The 22,069-nt window shown below is 34.9% G+C and overlaps 1 protein-coding gene across 1 annotated transcript in view; it reads left to right on the top strand.

Moving 5' to 3' along the window:
• CNGB3 (cyclic nucleotide gated channel subunit beta 3) overlaps window positions 1-22,069 on the top strand; it is a 143,058-nt gene that overhangs the window by 8,796 nt on the left and 112,193 nt on the right. The window contains exon 3 of the mRNA XM_077771289.1: window positions 4,062-4,188. Within this exon, the coding sequence (XP_077627415.1) occupies window positions 4,062-4,188 (127 nt within the window). The remainder of the gene's footprint in view (window positions 1-4,061; window positions 4,189-22,069) is intronic.

The raw sequence follows: 22,069 nt of genomic DNA, 5'->3' as shown, positions 1-22,069 counted from the left end.
ACTTAATGCAAGGACCCCATCTGGGTCCTTAATATGGGCTCCAGCTTCTACCTGTAAATTTCCATCAATGGGGCTTTCACTGCCTCACAAAGCCATATGTTTCACTATTAGATAAGTTTAATTATTAGAATGTTTGGAATTTTGTTTGTTTTGTAAATCCCAATGATGAATCTTTCTTCTGCCTTCTGGTATATGTAAAATAAGTCTTTTCTATGCAACAGTCCTTCAAAGAATTTGAAATAACTGCTAGGTCACTAGTTAGTCTTTAGCTATTTTAGACCCAAAGTTTCTTCACCATTCCTCATATGAGATGATTGCCAGAACTCTCACTTACTCTGATTCCTTCTCCTCTGGATTATTTGTAGATTATAATGTAATAAAAAGAATTACATTTTTCAAATCTGTGACATTTTAGGACACTCCTTAAGGTTCTATTTTATACTCATTGCTGTAATGTTTGTCAGCTTCCTCCATGTCATTTGACAATCTACAAAGATATAATAAAATTTCAAGTATGATCAAAATGTTATAATTAAAATTATTCTAAGAACACTATATATTCTAGCAACTATAAATAAAAACTTAAACACAAGCTGAGTCAAAATACAATCTTGGATGCCAGAAAATAATCATTGATTATACATTTCTTAAAACTGTGTTGTTATTTTATTCCAAACATCAATTCATTAAGATGAAATTGATAGTAACGTTTAAGCATATGATCAAGGTACTCAGGCTTAGTTGTTTTTTTTTAATTCACCTAACATCTAATTACTCAGATATTGTTGGTATCCAATAAAAGGAAATTAGCTTTAGAGATAGAACTCACAATGTATTTGGTTTTATAAGAGTTAGAAATTCAACCAAGTGATATGTCACCCACGTCAAACATTCCAACCAATGAAAGCATTTTCAAGTCTTCTTTTTACATCCATCCAAAAAAAAAAAAAAAAAAACAAATTGAACCAACACCTGTCTAATTCACAACTTTATTCCCAAATCAGTTTCTTTCTTTGGATTCCTCCTTTTCCAGCAATTATTTAGTGCCACTGATAAAATGTGGAAGGTTAATGGCTTTCTGCATCACTTATTTCCTCACTTAAAGACAGAAGCAGATGTTTCACACCTGCACGGCTCTCCACAGTGTGCTGCCACAAGGGGACAAAGCAGTTTGGAAGTGTATTACAGAGGCCCAGTGTGAGATGTTTCCAGGCCAAAGACAAAATCAGCCAGGTGTGTGGAGGGCAAACTCAATACTCATTCTTGCACATTCAATAAAAGCAAGCATATCAGAACACTTTGACTCCATATTTTACTATCTGCCATGGGCACACATTCCGGGGCACAATTTGACCAAGTGTACTGATGAGATCTGGCAGTTGCTACGCAATGTGCTCAGAGCACAGTTGGCAGAAAGACCCTATTCATCAGAGCAGCTACAAACGAGGGGATCCTGCTGTCCATGTGTGAAGCTGGGGAAAACTATAATGTGAGATTGACAAAACTTCACCCAGATGCCAGAGAAAGATTTGCTGTGTATTTTAGATTTCTTCCATGATGAGGATGATGCTAACAATCTGACCATCTGTTCCCACAAACAAATAACATGCTGCCTGGATAAAAAGACACCCAAAATGACTATAGTTGATGGGGATCCTTAAGTCCTCATGAGTATGTTTAAGGTTGTTCTGCTTTGAATCCAAGAATGGGCAATAACTGGTTTCTCATCTTCATCAGCAAGCTGTGATTAAGGACTTATCTTGTAATTAAAATGCTTATCCACAAAACAAATTAGGTTGTAATTAATTTGTGAATAACCTAGACTTGTCATAGTAGAGGCAGGGTCATTTTAGAAGGAGTTGGTAATGTCTAGAAAAGACCTGGTAAGGTACAATGATCTACTTACAGTTAAATCCAAGTGTTATGATGATGAACAAAAATTCCTTATTAGAAGGGGGAAAAAAGAACCGTTGCAGAACAGATAGTCATTTGATTGGTGCTAGCAGAAAAGTAATAGTGTAAATCTAATGAATATGCTGTAGCTTAAATGAATATTCTGTAGCTTAAATGAGTAATGGAAGTATGTGATGCTGCTTATTATCACATGCCTTTCTAAGAAACAGTCAATAAAAGCCCCTTAAGAAATACTCTGTTTTACATACTCTGCTTGTTGTATATTCAGGAGGGGTTTTTTATGATTATTTACTCATATTTCATGCTCTATTTCAATTCTAATTTGGGTGCAGGTTGTGGTTACTCCCAGAAAAATATATGGACACCATGGTTCATAACTTTTTTTTGGTCCAGACTTCTTAGAAGAGCTTATGTTAACCTTAGATCCTCTCCATCTAAAATTTGCATAGGCAACATACAGTCTCAAAAGTTCTAGTCCATGAGTGCACTAGACCCCTGTGGCAAGAGATTAAGAACTTTGCTGTCAAATATCTTACCATAATTACCCCAGTGTTTGTGGATATAGGAAAAGGATTTTGCTGTCATTTTGTTAGGCAGCAATATGTAGCATAATGTTAGAGAACTGAACAATGATTTCTTTTTGGTTGGATAAAGAGAAATGGAAAAATATGGCTTGACCCAAATACATAGGGAAAATAGATCCTTCACTCTTATTTCTACCAAAAGCCTCTTAGTACAAAATGACATACTGAAAGTGCATTTTTTTTTACTTTGAAACCTGTTCAATACTGATAAGCTCACTAGTGTACCACATGTGCTTGTATAAAAAAGACCCTATCCTGTACTCTAAGTAAGATTCCATACACGTGGAACCATTTCATCTGGAATATAGTCTTTACACAGAGACTCTAAGAACATGATTATAGTAATGGTCCTTTGTATCCTAAGTAAAGTTAGGAATTCAAGGGGTTTTCATTTAAACATTATACTGTGGTTTCCGTCTTCTAGCCAAAATTACTAGAATTCCAAAATAAATGTAGGTAGGAGATACATAATGAAGAAATCTGTTTGGTGAAATCCTGGGGTTTAAGCTTTCTTAGGCATAAAACTTTTAAAACTCTAAGTACTGAGTCAATTTTATGATTGCCTTTATTCCTAAAACATGTTCCTTAAAAGTTTTATACATTGGCAGATTTTAGGCAGATCGTAGGAATTTTCATATTAAATTACTTGTATGGTAAAAGCTTTTATGAAAGTAAATAAATGATCACCCCATGATTTATCATTTTTGTGAATCCAGATTTTCAGTACTGGGTTGGCTTAAGTTTTTTCAATTATAATTTATTACAAAAAAATAAGAGTTATGATTTGGGTGTTGATTTTAATTTTCTAATCACAGTACATCCAATTAAAAATAAATTAGAAACTGTGGACAATGAATAACCATTAAATTGTGTTCATTCTATTTCTTTGCTCCTTCTATATTTTCTTTTTATATTAAACAATTTGCTTTCATTAAATTTTCTCTATAATCCAAATATTTACCAATGAATTGATTATTCTCTTGGTACACTACAATTTATACTATATTAATTGGAAATTGTATTTGTAGGCTTCAAGGGAAAAATTTTAATTTCTGGGCTGAAAATGAAGCTAGCACATATTAGTTTGCATTGCTTATTCAGAAAAGATGTCATAAATAAAGATGATCAAGCCAAAAACAAAGACTTAATTTCATTAAAAAATTAGAATGCAAAATTCTGAAATAATGTCAATGACAACACTTCTGCCTGTTTTATTTTTCTGAATTTTATGAGGCTTCAATTTCAGCCACATATTATGAATAATGCTTTAGCAGAACCGAAATGCCTTTTGAATGATTACTCCTTATTAATCTCAGCTTTGCTAGTTTCAAAAAGATATGTACTATGAACTATTTGTTTCATAATACAACAACTTTAAGTATATTTTTCATCAGCCTGAAGGTGTCTACAAGTTAACTTCTCCTGCATAAGGTCCTACTTTGTTTAGCAGGAATCCTAGGGGAGGAATTCCTGAGACTATTTTGGAGAAAAAAAAACAGTATCTTTGTAACTTATCAACAGTGGCATATATTCTTTTGTCTATGTGTTGTTTCCCTTCTATAGATAAAATCTCCGAAAAAAACTCACTCAAAGATCTGACCACAACCTCTAACCATCAAAATCCAACAGAATCAAAGGAAATGATGCCAGAGCAGAAGGAAATGGAAACTGGGAAAGAAGGCCTAGTCAGGTGAGACGTCAATAAAATACATAATACCTGTTAGAGATATTTCTCAGCCCTCACTGAAAAATTCAAAAACCTGTTTCCCCACTTTAGCTGAGCAAAGTGCAGGAAAACAGTAGTTAGATAAAACAGGGGAACTTGTTGAAACTAAAAGGTAGTTTCTGTCTAGTTCATTGTCCCTTACTAGCTAGTCCTGGCCACTAACCAGGATCCCTAGGCAGCCATGTGGCTATAGGCTAAATCACACCAACAAAAGCATTGCAATCACATGTTTGAGTCATTAATAACATCATGGAAACAGTCTACATATTTAGTAGGCATGAATTTTAAAAATAAGGAATTGAAGAGAACATATGATTCTTTTTTGAGTTCACAAAGAAATAACTATTCCAATTCTGTAAATATTTTATTGTTTATTATTTCCTTTCATCAGCTAAAGAGAGTGTGGCATGATGACCAAGAATAATAACAGAAATAGGTAATCTTTATGTGCCACTGAAGGAATACATTTTATAAGTACTTTCTACAGAATTATTGGAAATATCACAAAATTGATGACAGCTTTAATGTGAATCAGTGAATCCACAATAAAACACAACTAGGAGCCCCTTCATTTTGCCACTCTTGGCATGCTATTATGTGCCTGCTGATCCAATTTGAATTGCTTAATTATAGTTAATATAATTGAAATAGGCTTAAGAAACAATAGAAGCCTACTCTTCATATTTAACATGCAAGAAGAGTTGTCATTTAAAAAGAAATTAGGAGTATCTCTTCCTCCCCCAACTCGCTCTCCCCACCTCTATCTCAGCAGCGACTCCACTGTGTTAAACCTCGTGCTGCCAATAGGAGTTACAGTGATAATTTAGGACCCAGTATATTGCAGACTGAACAATAGGCATCAGAAAGACAAAAGTACATTTTCAATAAATACAAATTTCGCTGTAGATGAGATTAAACACACGTTTACTCTATCACGTGCACACACACATGCATGCACAGGTGCACGAACACTGTATGATAAAAATTAAACCTGACATATCATTTATTATTTAGGCAGAGAGATGTTTAAACTCTCGGGTAAAGACTAAAATCTTACAATTGGGGTAAGCAATTATTTATATTATTTTTATAACTGTTGGTATTTACAGAATGATTTGCAGTTCTTTTAGTGGGTCATTGTTATCTTTACTGTACAGATAAGCAGCCAGGGCACAAAGAGGTTAATTAGTTTGCCTAATGTAATAGGGTCAGCTCAGCCAAGATTACACTGCACAGGACTCATATTCCCGAGTGGAACTTTTTCTTTTTTCCTCCCTCTCACCAGTACACTTACTTTAATTAACAGCTTACCTTCTGAACCAATATCTCCTTCTACCATTTCTTTTAGTATATTTAATTTTTGTAATAACCAGTGGTGATAAGTAGATTTTCAAATGACCGAAGTGGAAGCCATAACTAACATTTTTAGGGATATATTCCTCTTAACCAAATTCCATTGCCAGTACTGTGCTTTTACTCTTCTGAAATCTGAAAAGGGAAAACTTTCAATTACCTATAAAGTGGGTCAATCAACGTATCTCAGAAACATAAAACTCCCTGACATAACCTCTAAGACCATGCTTGGTCTGCCTCTTCCCCTACTTTCCTATCCCTCTACTCCAGCCACATTGGTCCTATTTCAGTCTCTTGTACTTGTGAATTGATTATTCCCTGGAATAATTTATTATTCTCTCTGCAATTTAGGCAGCAAAGTAGCTTGAGAATTATTGACAAACTGAGAAAATCCAAGTTAGCTTAAAACTCTTACTTTATTGTTAGTGGTCCAGTCATACTTTTCCTTGGGATTGAGTGAAAACCAGCTGCACTGAAGGAACAACTTTAAAGGGTCACTAGAAGTTCCATTGTCACTTTTGACTACTATTACAGGAATCCTAATGTTCCAATACCATGTACAACTTACCAAGGCCTTCCTGTTTCGATTTCATAGGCATCAGTAGTACTGTCTCTAGAATCCTAGCTAGCAGTTTTTATACATCATTAAAAAATATCAGTGATAAAATAACTTCCAATTGAAAGTGTTATTTCACAATACTTTCAATGAGTAAAGATCATTTTGGTATTTGCAGTTATTAAAAATCAACAACTTTAACCTTGAACAAGGCCAGGTTTTAAAAAGGTTTTTTTCCCCTAGAAAAACATTAAGGATTTGATTGATCAAAGGCAATAGATGCTTGTGAGTGACTGATTCTCACCTCAATTTTTTGCATTTGCATAAAGTTTGATTATTAATAAATAAAATTTTAAAGTATTATTTCTTACTCTAAGTGCATTTACATCATATTCTATTTTAGGCCTTGGATTGAATAGGGATTATGCATCTAGGCTGATCAATAAATATTGAGGAGAATACATGTTATGGATTTTCCTGTCTCTGTATGTAAAGTGGAATTTGATATTATTGTTACACTCTTAATTTCTATCACACTCAGAAGATACACAGAGGTGTATAACAAGAGAACTAACTATATATTTATATTTATATGTAATATAATCTGTTTCTATAACAGATTTATTATAAGGAATTGGGTCATATGATTATGGAGACTGAGTAGTCCCAATATCTTCAGTCAGCAAGTTAGAGGACCAGAAAGGCAATCATGTAGTTCCAGTCTGAGTATGAGGACTTAAAAACCAGAACTACTGGGGCGCCTGGGTGGCTTAGTCGNAAAAAAAAAAAAAAAAAAAAAAAACATTAAAAAATAAAAAAAAAAACCAGAACTACTACAGTAGTTCCAGTCCAAAAGCTGGCAGACTTAAGACCCAGGAAGAACCAGTGTTTCAGTTTGAATCTGAGAGCAAGAAGTTATGTCCCAGCCTACAAACTGGAAGAGATTTCTTTTTTGTTTGTTTTGTTTTGTTTTGTTTTGCTTTTTAAGTGATTAATTTTTTTTTACTTTTTTTTTTACTTTTTTTTTTTTACAAATAGTTTATTGCCAAGTTGGTTTCCATATAACACCCAGTGCTCATCCCCACAAGTGCCCTCCTCCATGCCCATCTCCCCGCCCACACCCATCAGTCCTCAGTTTGTTCTCAGCATTCAAGAGTCTCTCATGGTTTGCCTCCCTCCCTCTCCCTATTTCCCCCCTTCTCCTCCCCCTTCCTCCGTTAAGTTCCTCCTAATCTTCCTAAACGTNCAACTATCTTTTCCCATTCCATTGGTTGCCTATTAGTTTTATGGATTGTTTCCTTTGCGGTGCAGAAGTTTTTAATCTCAATGAGGTCCCAATCGTTTATTTTTGTTCTTGATTTNTGGAATGTTTTTCCATTTCTTTGTGTCTTCTTCAATTTCCTTCATAAGTTTTCTATAGTTTTCATCCAAACTAGAAGAGATTTCTGGGGCGCCTGGGTGGCTTAGTCGGTTAAGCGTCCGACTTTCGCTTAGGTCATGATCTCGCGGTTCGTGGGTTCGAGCCCCGCGTCGGGCTCTGTGCTGACTGCCGGCTCAGAGCCTGGAGCCTGTTTCAGAGTCTGTATCTCCCTCTCTCTCTGACCCTCCCCTGCTCACACTGTCTCTCTCTCTCCTAGAAATAAATAAAAAATATTTAAAAAAAAAAAACTGGAAGAGATTTCTAACCAGAATCCAACTATTCTAACAAGCTGTTCTTGGACTTCCAGTCTTCAGATTCTCAAGAAATAAATTTATGTAGTTTATATACGACCCTGTTCATAGAACTTTGCTACAGTACCCTGAACTATGACATTACCCAATCCAGCCCTGAACTCTTTAACATAGAGCCTTTGTAATATTCTCTTATAATGAGGGTCAAATATTGTTTTATAAGGATAAAACAGTATAGATATATGTTTAAGCCAAATTTGGATATTATGTCTATTTACCTGTTTCTATAAACACAAAAAGGTGAGTAAAATTTACATTATTATTGTAAAGATGTAAGTTCCTAAAATAAAAATCACTTCTGTGATTTTTTTTTATCCAACCTTCAATAAATTCTAAATAAAGCCTAAAACTAATTTTATAGTCACAGTAATAATATTTATCACAAATACATGTCAGCCCAGAAGGAGATATTTTTCAAGATATCCAAGTATTACATGTCCACAGTTCTGACTGGAATCCATTTGTATTAAACTAGCTTTCTTTCTTTATTCTTTCTTTTATACATTTTCACAACATTTTCTAAATTGTCTAACCAGAGAAAAGAAATTCTTTGCAAATCTTCCCTGAAAAAAGCAACCAATTCATTATCTTGTCAGATGAATCGCTTAGCTTCTGAAAGACATGGGGTTCACCCCTGGAAAGTCCCATTGATGCCATTTGTCCATTACCAAGAAAAACAGCCTGTTTCGGGCATTCGATCTCAGCACATTCTTATTTTTTAATATAAAAAACTATATTTTGATGGACACTAATGAATAGCAAGCCAAAGAAGATGTATTTTGCCTGGAAACATCAAATAGCTATGTCTGGAAAAGGAGACAGAGTTGAATGTTGATAGGTTAAGTGGTTAAATGATGAACAAGCAAGTGAGTGAAACGTTCAGTGCCCGTGACTGGGGTGTACTGCAAGACTGACTTTTACAGTATAGTATATGACTTTCCATCACCATTGCTACCCATAATACCAAGAAGGAAGGTTATTTCTATGAATAGTCTTCTTTGTTCATAATAGCAATCAGTCTCTATTTGGGTGGTTTTAAAATAGGCCATCATTTCACAGCAGGAACAATGAGAACAGAATAGAATTCAGAATCTTATCAGCACTCATAAACACTGCCATTTATTGTCTTGTAGCTAGAAAAAGCAAGAGTCACTGCAGTAAAGATGCTTTAAAAATCCGTATGTGATTTTATAGTTGAAACAGAAAAGGAATGTCAGCTATCAAGTATACCAAAATAAAATACAGTTTATACTTGAATAATTTAAAAGCTTGTAAAAAAAAAAGAAAAAAGAAAATCAGTTACATATTTGCCAATTTTATGTAATGCATAACAAAAATGATGCACTATTACTTTTAGCCCCAAATTTAAATTTTTCTCTGTGGTAAGCAATATCTTTATTATCAAGCATTACAAACACATTTAACAACAAATTGGCATCTGTTTTTAATAATGGCATCATTTTTAATAATGATTGCCAAGTGCTATTTCTAGTAATATGGCAGACTAAAGGTTTATAAAAATTAGTTGGGGAGAATGTAATTAAAAATACTACATAAAATATGAAACCTACATTTGAATGCATGCCTGAGCTGATGGAAAATAAATTCTATTGTTAGAAAATCTCATGAATTGGTGCTTGCTCTGAGAATTTAGCCCAAACTTTTATGGCCTAGATTTGAGTCAAAATGTATCATCAATGAGACAAAACCTGGGGTTAAACTGCATATCAGGACAGATTGGAGACTCCTCTAGACTCCTCCAATCCACTAGTACTCTAAAGGTTACTCACTGGAAGGTAAATTATCTTCCAGAGAGAAATAATCAAAATAATACTTGTCTTTATCTGGACTTTTTTAAAGAAAAGAAAAGAAAAGAAAAGAAAAGAAAAGAAAGAAAGAAAGAAAGAAAGAAAGAAAGAAAGAAAGAAGGAGGAAGGAAGGAAGGAAGGAAGGAAAGAGGAAAGAAAGAAAGAAAAGAAAGAAAGAAAAAGAAATTTGAAATGGGGGAGAGGGAAGGAGAGAGAAAAGAAAAGGAGAGGAGGGAAGGGAGGGGAGAAGACACACAGGAAGGAAAGGAAGGAAGAGGAAGGGAAGGAAAGAAAAAGAATTCTTAGCATAAGCATTGTTCAAAGAGACCTGGAACCAGAATTCCTATGACATCTGTATCCTCGGAAAAAAGACTGAGGCTAAAATAGAATACTTCAAGTGATTAAGTTTAAAAACTCAGACATCTGCCAAAAACAAGAAGATTTGGAAGGGAACAGTCTTTAAAACCATGTCTCAAAGTATCCCCAAAGATAAAGTTCTAATAAACACGAACTCACAATCAAAAAGTATTAAACACTGAGGTGCCTGACTGGCTCAGTCAGTTAAGCATCTGACTCTTGATTGTAGCTCAGGTCATGATCTTGTGGTTTGTAAGATCAAGCCCCATGTTACGCTCTGCGCTGACGGTGTGGCGTTTGCTTGGGATTCTCTCTCTCCCTCTCTGTCTCTGCCCCTTCCCCCATCAAAATAAATTAATTAATTAAAAAAATTACTAAACACATGTGGATAATTCACTGTAAACAATACAGCAGAAACAATAAACTATAGCATCAGACTCTCAATAGTAAAATTATCAAAAACAGAACATCAAATAAGTATATTAAGTATATGTAAAGAAATGAAAGAAAAGATTAAAAATCAGGCAAGGGAACAAGAAATTGACAGAAAAGACAAGACATTTTTTGCAGTTGAACTAAGCAAAACATCTAGAAATGAAAAATATAATCCTTGGAGCTCCTGGGTGGCTTAGTCAGTTAAGTGTCCAACTTTGACTCAGGTCATGATCTTGTGGTTTATGAGTTTCAGCCCTGCATTGTGCTCTGAGCTGACATCTCAGAGCCTAGAGCCTGCTTCAGGTTCTGTGATTCCCTCTCTTTCTGCCCCTCCCCTACTCATGCTCTTTCTCTCTGTCTCCAAGAATAAACATTTTTAAAAAAGAAAAATATAATCCCTAAAATTAGGAAGTCAGAGAGCTAGACAGAGGATTAGATAGAGTTGAAGAGTCAGTAAAGTGAAGGATAGATCATAAGAAATCACCCAGAATTCTATCATGAAGAAAAAAATTGGAAAAATATGAGAGAAATTCAAAAGCTGGGAGGAGAGTATTAAAAGGCACAAAATACATATAATCAGAATCCTAGAAGGAGATATTGAATAGAATGGTTGAGAATCAGTATTCAAGAAGAGAATATAATTGATGAAAAATAATAATGCTCAAATTCAGTAAGCCAAATGAATACAGATCAGCATAAATAAAATGAATTAATCCTAAAGATATTCTAGTAAAATTTAAAAGTGCAAAAGACAAAATAAAACCCAAAGACCTTCAAATTAGCCAGGAAGAAAATACAGACTACCTAATATAAGAGAAATGAACTAATATGTGACTTCTCAACAGTAACAATGGAAATCAGTAGACAGTCGAATGACTTTATCAAGATTCTAAAAGTAATAGTCAACCTAGAAATCTATACCTGGCAAACTATTCAAAACTAAGGGCAAAATACAGACATTTACAGTCCAACAAAAAGGAAGAGAGTTTAGAAAAATCTTAATGTATAGTGCAGAGAAAAGAAAAATGATCTGAGAATGAAAGACTCACATTGGATTAGTCAAGGACCAGTTAGGAAAAAATTGTTTGTTCAAAATATTTCAAAAAGAAACTGAATACAAGGAATATAGTAGTGTAAAAATTGTTGTAAGAGGTTGGAGAGCAAAGTTCAAGGATGGAGATTGCAACCCAGAAATTAGATGAGTGCAGAAAGTAGCTTCCAAAGCTACGTCTGTCCCTTAACTCCAAAACTGGAGCCTGGTAATAGAATACAGAGTCTGAAGAGGGTCCAAGAAGCAGGTGCTGCTTCTCAAGAAGTAGGCTCTGGTTTTCTGCCAGATGAAAATTGACTTGTGCCTTCCTTTCAACTTCCAAATCTCCTACAGATGTGTTTCATTGGTGGAATCTACATCAGAACCCTCCTGGCAAGATATTCTCAAAAATAAAGTTTTCAGGCTTTTGGCCACTATAATGACATGGGAGAATGTAAAAAGGAACAGAAATGCTATTGATCACAAATAGACAATCCAACATACAGAGTCAAGAAGTGAACAAAGAAAATGCAAACGTGGATAAATAGGGAAAAAAAATTGACACCGTGAAACAATCACAAAATGTCTAAAGTGGAGATAAAAATTTGAGATAGAATTATCCTCTCTACAGCAAAGTTATTCACATACCAAAGAATTAAGAGTTTGACTAATTTTAGAACTTCTTAATTGAACATACATGTTAGGGGCATCTGGATAGCTCAGACTTTGGATCAGGTCGTGATCTCACTGTACATGAATTTGAGCCCTGCCTCAGGCTCTACACTGACAGCACAGAGCCTGCTTCAGATCCTCTGTCTCACTGTCTCTCTGCCCCTCCCCAGCTTGGGTTCCCTCTTTTCCTCAAAAATAAATTAACATGTTAAAAAAATTAAACATACATGTTAAAATTTCTTTGAAAGGAACTAAATTAATTAAAGCAAAGTATTTAACCTCCATATGTTAAACTTATATGGTCTTAGTAACATAAGATAGTAGATGACAGAGAGAAAAAGCACACAAGCAGTTCTGCCAATTACAAAATGAAATTCATAATTCCGTACTCCTAGAGAGAGTTATTTGAAAATACTTCTCTTTGTTTATTAATATGGCAAATATGTATAAAGTCATTAAAGGTATACTGTTTTTGAAAAACACAATTCACAAAGTAAATCTAGGAGACATTTGAAGGGGCACCTGGGTGGTCCAGTCGGTTGAGCAACCAACTTCGGTTCAGGTCATGATCTCATAGTTTGTGGGTTGAAGTCCCGTGTCAGGCTCTGTACTGACAGCTCAGAGCCTGGAGCCTGCTTCCGGGTCTGTATCTCCCTCTTTCTCTCCCTCTCCCCCGTTCACATTCTGTCTCTCTCTCTGAAAAAAATAAGTAAACACTAAAAAAAATAAAAGATACTTGGAGAACCCTTATATCCATTCTTTAGTAATGGTATTTCTTCAGTAACTGAAGAATACACAGTTGCTTCAAGCTTACATAGAACATTATAAAAATCCATGATATACTATGCCAAACTACACTGTCAAAACTCCCAGGAGCTCTCTAAAAATACAAATGTTTGCATTCTACCTTAATAATTCCGGCTTCATTGGTCTAGAGTGGATCCCAGGCATTAGTATGTCTGAAAACCTTCTCAGGTGATTCTAATGTGCATCCAGGATGGAGAAACATTTCACTAGAATATAAAGTAGGTCTCACAAATTTTAAGGATTTTATATCATATGAAGCCTATGCTACCATTATGAAATAAAATTAGAAGTTAATTTTTTAAAAACCAAAATTTGGAGAAAATTGTTACATAACTAAAATTTAAAATACACTTTCAAGTGACCTTTGGGTCAACAAATAAGTCAACAATAAAATAAGAAAATACTTAGGAACAACAATGAAAATACTACATATCAAACTTGTAGAAGAAGAATCTGTCAGGTATTTTTGTTTTGCTTTTCTGTTTTCGGTTTTTATTTCTTTTTCTTTTTTTAACTAGAAAATTTGATTATAAAGTTTGCTTGGAAGAATAAACAAAAATGGCCAGGAAAACCTCCCAAAATAATAGTGAAGGTGATGTTAGTCCTGCCAGATATTAAAACCTATTTGAAATCTCTGCAATTAAAAAAAGTGTGGTATTGGCACATGAATATATAAACCAATAGAATAGAATAGAAGATGTAGAAATAGCTCTAACTGCATATAAAAATGTAGCATATGATAAACTCAGCATCTAAAATCAATACAAAAACTGTAGTTTTAAATAAAGGGTATTAGAGTAACTGGATAGCCTTGTAGAAAAAAACTAAAATTGGATCTGTTCCTCATGCTACACATGAAGATAAATACCCAATAAATCAGAGATTTAAATGTAAAATAATTAAATTATACAAGTACTAGGCAAAAAAGTTACAAATTTCTCTATATTATGGCAACATCCATTAAATTCTAAGATTAAAAATTGAAACACAATAAAATAAGAGCTTAATATATTTTACCATATTAACAACTGCATTTAAAAAATTATAAGCAAAAGAAACATGAAGAAATCAAAATATCCAGATATGAAAATTCTGATTGCTACTTTCTAGAGGAATTAATCATTTTATTTTAGGATTGATGGTAGGCATTTAAATTTTGTTTTGCATTAAGATACTTCAAGATTGTTAATGACTCAATCAGCTTGATATCTTTGTGATATGTCACTACCACAATTTCATTTTCTTCTTTTCAAAATTTAATACCAGAAGCACAATGTACTTAATTAATAACATAGAGTAAACCATTATATCATGTAATCCCAGGAATAAAACAATGATCCTAATTGTCAACATGGTGCAATATGATGGTCCTTCTTTACCTCAAAATATAAAAGTAATTATCAGTAGTGAATATATACACATATATTATAAATAATATTCATATATTATTAATACATTATGAATATGCATATAAATGTATATTTGATGGCAAATTACTTGCTAGAGCTTCCATCTGAGCTGTCTATTCTAAAGTCATTAATAATGCTGTCAGAAATGAAATGTGGTATACAAAGATGAAACAGGCTAGTATTAGAAACAGCAAGAGTAATTTACTAGTAGATGATCAGACATGAGTCAGCAGACAAAAGAAAAAATTTGTGGGTCGGCTGGGTGGCTCAGTCGGTTAAGTGTCCGACTTCGGCTCAGGTCATGATTTTGCAGTTTGTGAGTTTGAGTTGCATGTTGGGCTCTGTGCTGACAGCTCAGAACCTGGAGCCTCCTTCAGATTCTGTGTCTCCCCCTCTCTCCGCCCCTCCCATGTTCATGCTCTGTCTCTCAATAATAAATAAAAGCATTAAAATTTTTTAAAAATTTGTGTGTATGCATTATAGCCTTGAGAGAGGAACGAGCCTACAGACAGTTTGTGGTCCCATTTTAAATCGTTTTACTATTTATTATGGAGAGACAATAAATCCGTTGCCTGTTGCCGTAGAAAACCCAAGCAGATAAAACTTGTATCTACTTTGTTTCTTTTGGCATAGAAAGAAGGAAATTAGACAGTTTTCATATTGTTTTGTGATACCTATGTTTGGCTTTTAAAAACGGGTCTTCTGGGGCATCTGGTGGTTCAGTCAGTGGAGCGTCAAACTCCTGATTTCAGCTTAGTTCACGATCTCTGGGTTCAAGGCACTGAGCCCCAGGTAGGGCTCTGTGCTGAGAGTGCAGAGCCTGCGTGGGATTCTCTCTCTCTTTCTCTCCTCTCTCTCTGTCCCTGCCATGCTCCCACTCTCTCTCTCTCTCAAAAGAAATAAACATTTTAAAAAATTGGTTTTAAAAAATGGGTCTTCAAGTTTACCTAAAAAATGAAGGGAACCATGGGATGATTGATGGATTGAAAATTTTTAAATTTTTCAAATGGACAAATTCTGATTACTATGAAGCAGGCAAGACCCACGAATAAAGCATACTGGGGATATGAGAACAACAAAACAAGCCTAATGAGAAGAGAGACAGGAGAGGAAGGGAGAGTGAGGTGAACTTGAGTACACCTAAGGAAGGAACTTGAGTTCCTTTCTTATCGCAAAGAGCCAATCTGAGAGCTGCTATATGGAAAAGTGGATCCAGGGATACCAGTATCATATGATTTTTTTCCAGGAAAACCCCAAATTGTATAAGTCCATATTTTGAATATTACCAAAATAAATTGAAATTCTCTTAAACTATAAGCCATAAAAACACAGCTATAGGTCATCAGTTTAGCATCTCTCCCTTGAAATAATAGATTGTTTCTAAACAAGATCATTGTCAAAAAATGTAATTACATTATAGAAATAGAGATGTGGCTTACAAGAAAAACATTCGTGAGTGCTGTTCCCAATGTGAAAACACTTATAAAGGATAAAATCAGAGCTATGAGTAGACTATTTAGTGTCTTTAACAACTTTATTGTATTTCTTTCAAGAATTGTTTTCATTGATTTTTTTGGATTTTGGTTTATATTATAGCTTTTTTTAGATATTCTGTTTTATATCTTTGTCTGACTACATTTAATAAGCAGTCTTCCATGTTACTATAATGTTTTTTGTCGCCAGTCTCTTTAATGCATTCATAATAGTTTGAAAATGCATCAATGGCAACAGCTTAGAAGAGTGGTGTGGTTGATTCTATCTGGAAGTTAATTGACTGATGGATATTGGACATCTGCTTAAAATAGGTAAAATGGAAGTTACCCATCATGAGAGGATAAATGGAAGATTCACTATGTTTCTTAAAATCTTTATCTCCTTGGGAAGAAGAAAGTTATCAGTCTGCATGAGACTGACATTAGCAGAAGGCAAGAAAAAGACAAAGGGAAAGAGGTAGACTGGGGGAAGGACACCTCCCTACCAGGTGATGGTAGCAGCAAACAAAAATGTGGCGTCATTTGAGAAAGAAAAGAAAGATTTTCACCTAGTGAAAGAGCATTTCAGGCATGGGAGATAGCAAAACTGGCAGATTGATTTGCAGCACATAGATTTTCAAGAAGCAGCAAACATGCTCTGCAGCCAAGTAAAGAGAAGCAACCCCATAAGCAATCTAAAAGTAAGGTAAACTGTGGGGGTCAGGATGGGAAGCATATCAGACACTCTGATATTCTTTCCCCCCTCTTTGAACAAGGAAGGGACTTGAATGTTTCCTCAAGCCAACAAACAAAGATATGGGGTATTACTCATTTGCTAGAGTGAGACAATTGCCAGAGGGACAATTTTATCTCAAATGTTTAGCTTAGGGTCTGGCACCTACTCTACACAGTCAAATATAAGCACTTTATGAATAAAACGTTGTGCATTTTACTCTAAGTAGATTTCTAAAAGGGGAATCACAAAGTGAAATACATACGTATTTTTTTAATCTGATAGAACTTTTATGAGTATAGTTTTGGTCTTGAATATTGTCTTAATTTTAAATATAGGAATCTTTTCAAATAGGTCTCTCTTTACTAGCCATGAAATGCTTGACACTTCTTCCTTTATATAGAAAGTAATGTTTTTATTTATTGTTATCTTTTTCTAGCATCCCATAGTACCTGGACAATCTGTTATAAAATGTAGTTAAACAAGAAACTGAGAACTTAAATGTCTAATAATTCTATAGCAATAAATATTCACTCTAATAGAGTGAACATTATTATTATTATTATTATTATCTGCTGAGACAGATAATAGTCTAGCAACTAGTTTGTATGCCGGCAGTCAGCTAGGTAAATTGGTTCTCCCCAGCCTAATGATTCATTGTAGCTGTTCATATGCAACTGTTCGTGAGTACCTTTACTTGGGCAACCAGGTCACATAAACAGGGATGTTTGAGCACAGCCAAGTCCTGGTTATTGTAAGATATTGGCAGACAATGGAGTACCTACTATGTTTGATAGGAAAAAGCAGCAAAGGGATAAGTTGACAAAACAAGAGCAATCAGAAGAGAAATTCCACATGCTTCCAACACCAAGTATAACATGTGTCAGTGTCTGTATCTGTAGCGGTTTAGTCAGCCTTTACTCTTATCACAACAGATGAGCTGAGCATATTTGTATCTAAAGACAAATCCTCCACTTTGTGCTCATCCCCTTGTCCTCTACTCACTGACATCTCTCTGACAATTATTTCCTTTCTCTTCTGCAACATCTAATTTTTTCTCTTTCTGTTGGACTTTTCTATAAGCATATGAACATGTTGAAGCTTTTCTCACAATTAAACAACAGCAACAAAAATACTTCCCTTAGCTCCACATGAGCGGCTAGCTATTGTCCTATTTTTCTTCTCTCCTTTACAGCAAATCTCAGTTATCCATATTCATTTTTCTATTTCCTCTCCTCCCATGTTCTCCTGAGCCCATAATCAGAACTTGATTCTTTCATTCAACAGCTTTTATCTACTTTTATGAAAGTTTTTTTTGGTTTTGTCCACCCTTACCAAAGTCAATGCCACTCATACTGTCAAAACCGATGTCTGGTTGTTAGTTCTTTTTTCCAACCATCAGCAGCAATTCACAGTTAATCCCATACTCCTTCCTTGAAGCACTGTCTTTATTTGGAGGAAAACTAGGGTTTTTCCTATAAATTTGTGACTTCACTCTTAAGTTCTTAAATTTAAAATATTGTAAAGTTAATTTCTTTTAAGTAATTGCACATATTTTTAAAGAATATATTTGATTAAATTCCATGTTTTACTTCACATTTTTATCACAAAATACCACCAAGTCTTTTCCAATGGCTCATAGAAAAGTCACAATTTAATGTGCTTTTAAGCTCTTTGGGGTCAATAAGATAATTGAACCCTCATGCTTTAACTGATTCCACAAGTAGAAGTGTAAGAAATAGAAGTTACGCATTTGATTTCCTCTCTACAATTGTTGGTTCCAGTTGCAATCATTCTAATGACTCATGTGATAACCAGATTTGGAGAAATCACTGTAATCAGGAGGTGATTGCAGTAGGTGTTTACCTCAGAGTCTAGGACATGATTTAAGACTCAAATGAAAGGAAAACGATGGTTGAAATCTGGACTTCAGTAAGCATCACTCCACATAACAAAAGCACCAGACTGTGGGACACAGGAAGCCTTTTTTCAGGGCAAAGCTAATTGAAGGAAGGTTTTGCTTCCCCCTCCCCAACTAAAGATACAAATGTTGGCCACATGAAAGGGCTCTCAAGGCTGTTGCACTTTTACCCACTTGGAACTCAATGCAGTGCTTTTCTCGCCTTAATGAGCAATGCATTTACTCACATGCTTTTAAAATTAGAATCAGAGGTATTTTTTAAAGTAATGAATGTTTTGCTTAAATCGTACCAACATGTGTTTTGAAAAGAGCTAGAAATGTAACATATGGTTCACATAGACTTAAATAGGCCTTGTTCAGACATTAATCTGAGAAGAGGGGCTCTTTGCCTAGTTCGGCCTCCTTAGGAACGGGGGTCTTTACTCAATCACCAATCTAATCTCCTTAGATCAGATATCTGGTTTCCATGAGACCTAAAAAAGCACTTCACTCCTTGCTTTATAAAGACAATTTTAAAAACATTCATTGAGGAATATAAACTACAGTAAGAAAGGAACTTCATATTAACAATTAATTTTACAAGGAACTACAATTAAATTAACAAACTTAGCTCACTATTAGTGTAGGATCTCAATAAAGAAAATTCTCAAGGTAGCAATCTTCCACATCAGTGACTTGGTGGAAATGTACCCAAGTGTAACAAGTTTCTGTCTTGGCTTCTGTGATCAGCATCTGATTCTGCATCACCCACTATTCCTATTCCCTGTCTCATTATGTCCATACCTCTAGGCATAGAGACAAATACAAATTAAGAGCCCCAGCAATTTACCTTCTCATTGCCCACCTGAGGCCAAAACCTCTGGTGCTATATGTAAACCATATGTGACTCCACCCTGGAAATTCAAGATGTAACTCCTGTGAATCCTCATATATTCACATTGGGAGTGTCCCTGATATTCAGTCTTTCCTCAGGGTTTCGATTGGACTATTTTTTGTACGCAGCACCTTTTCTGCTTAAAGCCAGAGGCCTTAAGGGCTTACATGATTAGATTGGGCCGCACTAGGATAATCTCCCCATTTTAAAGTCTATAACCTACAAAGTTATTTTTGCCATTAACCGTAACATACTCACAGGTTCCAAGGATAAGAGTGTGGACATCTTTGGAGGGGCCACCTTTTGCTTTTATTCATAACTGAAGTTATCCAATTTGAAAAATTGTTTAATGACCCATAGTATAATTTTGGCAGATAAATATAGTAAAAGACTGAATGAAACTTAAACAATGAAAATAAAAACTTCCCAAGACTTGAGTTTTAATTGGCCATAAGAAAAAGCTGCCTACTCACTGACATAAATACATATGAGAATTCTACTCAAAGTGAAATATTGGCAAAGGTCTTCAGCAGATAATTAGAATTCTTAGGCAATTTTCTCGATCCAAGATGCTTTTTGAAAGGTGTGGGGAGGAGTTTATTGGTTGTGAATAGCTTTAAATGCTTGGACATGGGCTAGTTTAACTTAATTCCAAATTAAAATTTTAACTCTAATTCGTCCTTAAACATAGCTGCTAACACCACATTCTAGTTCCAGGGTTGCTAGTGACAAGGAGACCTACTACCACTCTGTCATTCTCTCATACAAATGACTCCCCCATTTAAAAAAAAAATAGATGGTGTTTTGAAAGCCACTGATGGTTTGAAATTCCTAATGCATTTTTCCATTGGAACAATATTAAATATAGCAATTAGATGCCAAAATAGGCCCATGAAATACAATTTAGATTATAATTTACTTAAGAGTAGAACTGCTCAAAAAGAACTATAGAACTGATGTATGAGAAATTGTCTTCGAGTTCCAGTTTGGAACACATCACTGCTATAGTGCCCCTGACGTGGAGTTCACTTTGTCAGCTCCCACAGTGGATCAAATCAGCTAGAGATCAGTCTGCAAGAGAGAAACCTCCAAGTCCTTGATGTGGTTTCCAAAGCCTGGCCACAAAGTCTTTCAGAACAGTCCCTGCAAGGAAGTGGCAAAAGCTACAAGGCTTTGGAGATGAGGTGCTACATGAGGTAGAACTTGTCACATAGGCAGCCGAGTCTACAGTGATTTACAGCTTTCTTTTCTTCTCAACCAGCACTTTCCATTGGCTCCAGCAATTCCTTATACTACATTTTAAGCATCCATTGCTAACAGTATAGAAAAATAGTCTAATAGATTTTTCCTTCCCTTCCGTCCCTATCATAAGCACAATCTTTTAATAATTTGCAATAAGCTTTGACTGCTAGAAATAACAAGAAATATTATTTTATAGCATTTTTTGTTTCTTATAGTATATTTTACACACATCCATTGTAGCAAATTTGAACAAATAGCACAAAAGGAAAGTAAAAATCACTCATAATCCAACACTCAGTTACAGCACCATAGCTACTCACTCTCTGTTGAAAAATATGAATGAATGAATGGATGGATGGATGGATGGATGGATGGTTGGATGGATGAATGAATGAATGAACAAGTTCTTAGGGTAAGACCAAAACAAGGCCTTACGTGGTTATACAAGCTCCCCAGCAGTATGCAATAGTCTACTCAGCACTGGCTCCTACTGTAAAGGAGAATGTTGAACCAAAGCATGGATTAAGTTAAGACAAAGAAGCACAGCAGCAGTCACAGCAAAGCTTGAACTTGATTTAGAACTACCTTTGAGCGATGTCAAGTTTTGCACCCATAAACATGCACTTACACTGCCCTCTAGTGCCCATCCACTATATGTAATGCAGTAGCATGTATTATCAGAATAACTGCAAAGCTGAAGAGTTCAATGGAAAACAATGACCAAGGAGTAGAAGAAATTATTCAAAAAGAAATTCAGTTGTGTACACTCAATTAATGTCAATTATAGAAAATAAATTATTAAAAAGCTCTTATTTTCTCCTTCCCAGCCCATCCCCATCCCCATCTCTATACCAATACAATGCAGACGTTTTTCATTCTGACTATGCCTATAAGTAGAAGGGAAAGAATCCCTGTAATAAAGCTATGAATTAAGAATATGTTATTTATAAATAATTGGATATATGTGACAGATTAATTAGCCTTGTTTGAAATAGGAATCTGATTTTTTAATTTTTTTTTTTAAATTTTGGGGGGTGGGGATGAGCAGAGAGACACACACAGAATCCAGAGCAGGCTCCAGGCTCAGAGCTGTTGTCACAGAGCCTGATGTGGGACTCAAACTCACAGACCATGAGATCATGACCTGAGCCGAAGCTGGATGCCTAACCGACTAAGCCATCCAAGTACCCCGAAATCTGATTAATAGAGAAAGAATAATACAGTAAAAGGAAAACAAAGATGACATTGTAAATCACAGGAAAATGAAAGATTATTCGAAGAATTGTGTTAGGTGGTGAGTCATTTGAAGAAAAAGGAGGTGTGTTTAGATCCTCTTATCAGCCAAGGAGCCAAATAAATTTCAAACAAATGAAACTTCAAACAAAATTAATTTTCAAAAATTAAAGTTAATTTTATCAAGCATATGGAAAGCTCTCTTAGCTGGA

The sequence above is a fragment of the Crocuta crocuta genome, unplaced genomic scaffold (assembly GCF_008692635.1).
Source record: "Crocuta crocuta isolate KB4526 unplaced genomic scaffold, BGI_CrCroc_1.0 scaffold235, whole genome shotgun sequence".
NCBI classification, from domain to species: Eukaryota; Metazoa; Chordata; class Mammalia; order Carnivora; family Hyaenidae; genus Crocuta; species Crocuta crocuta.
Note: the sequence above shows the minus strand (reverse complement) of the source record. Positions and strands in the feature narration are given on the sequence as shown.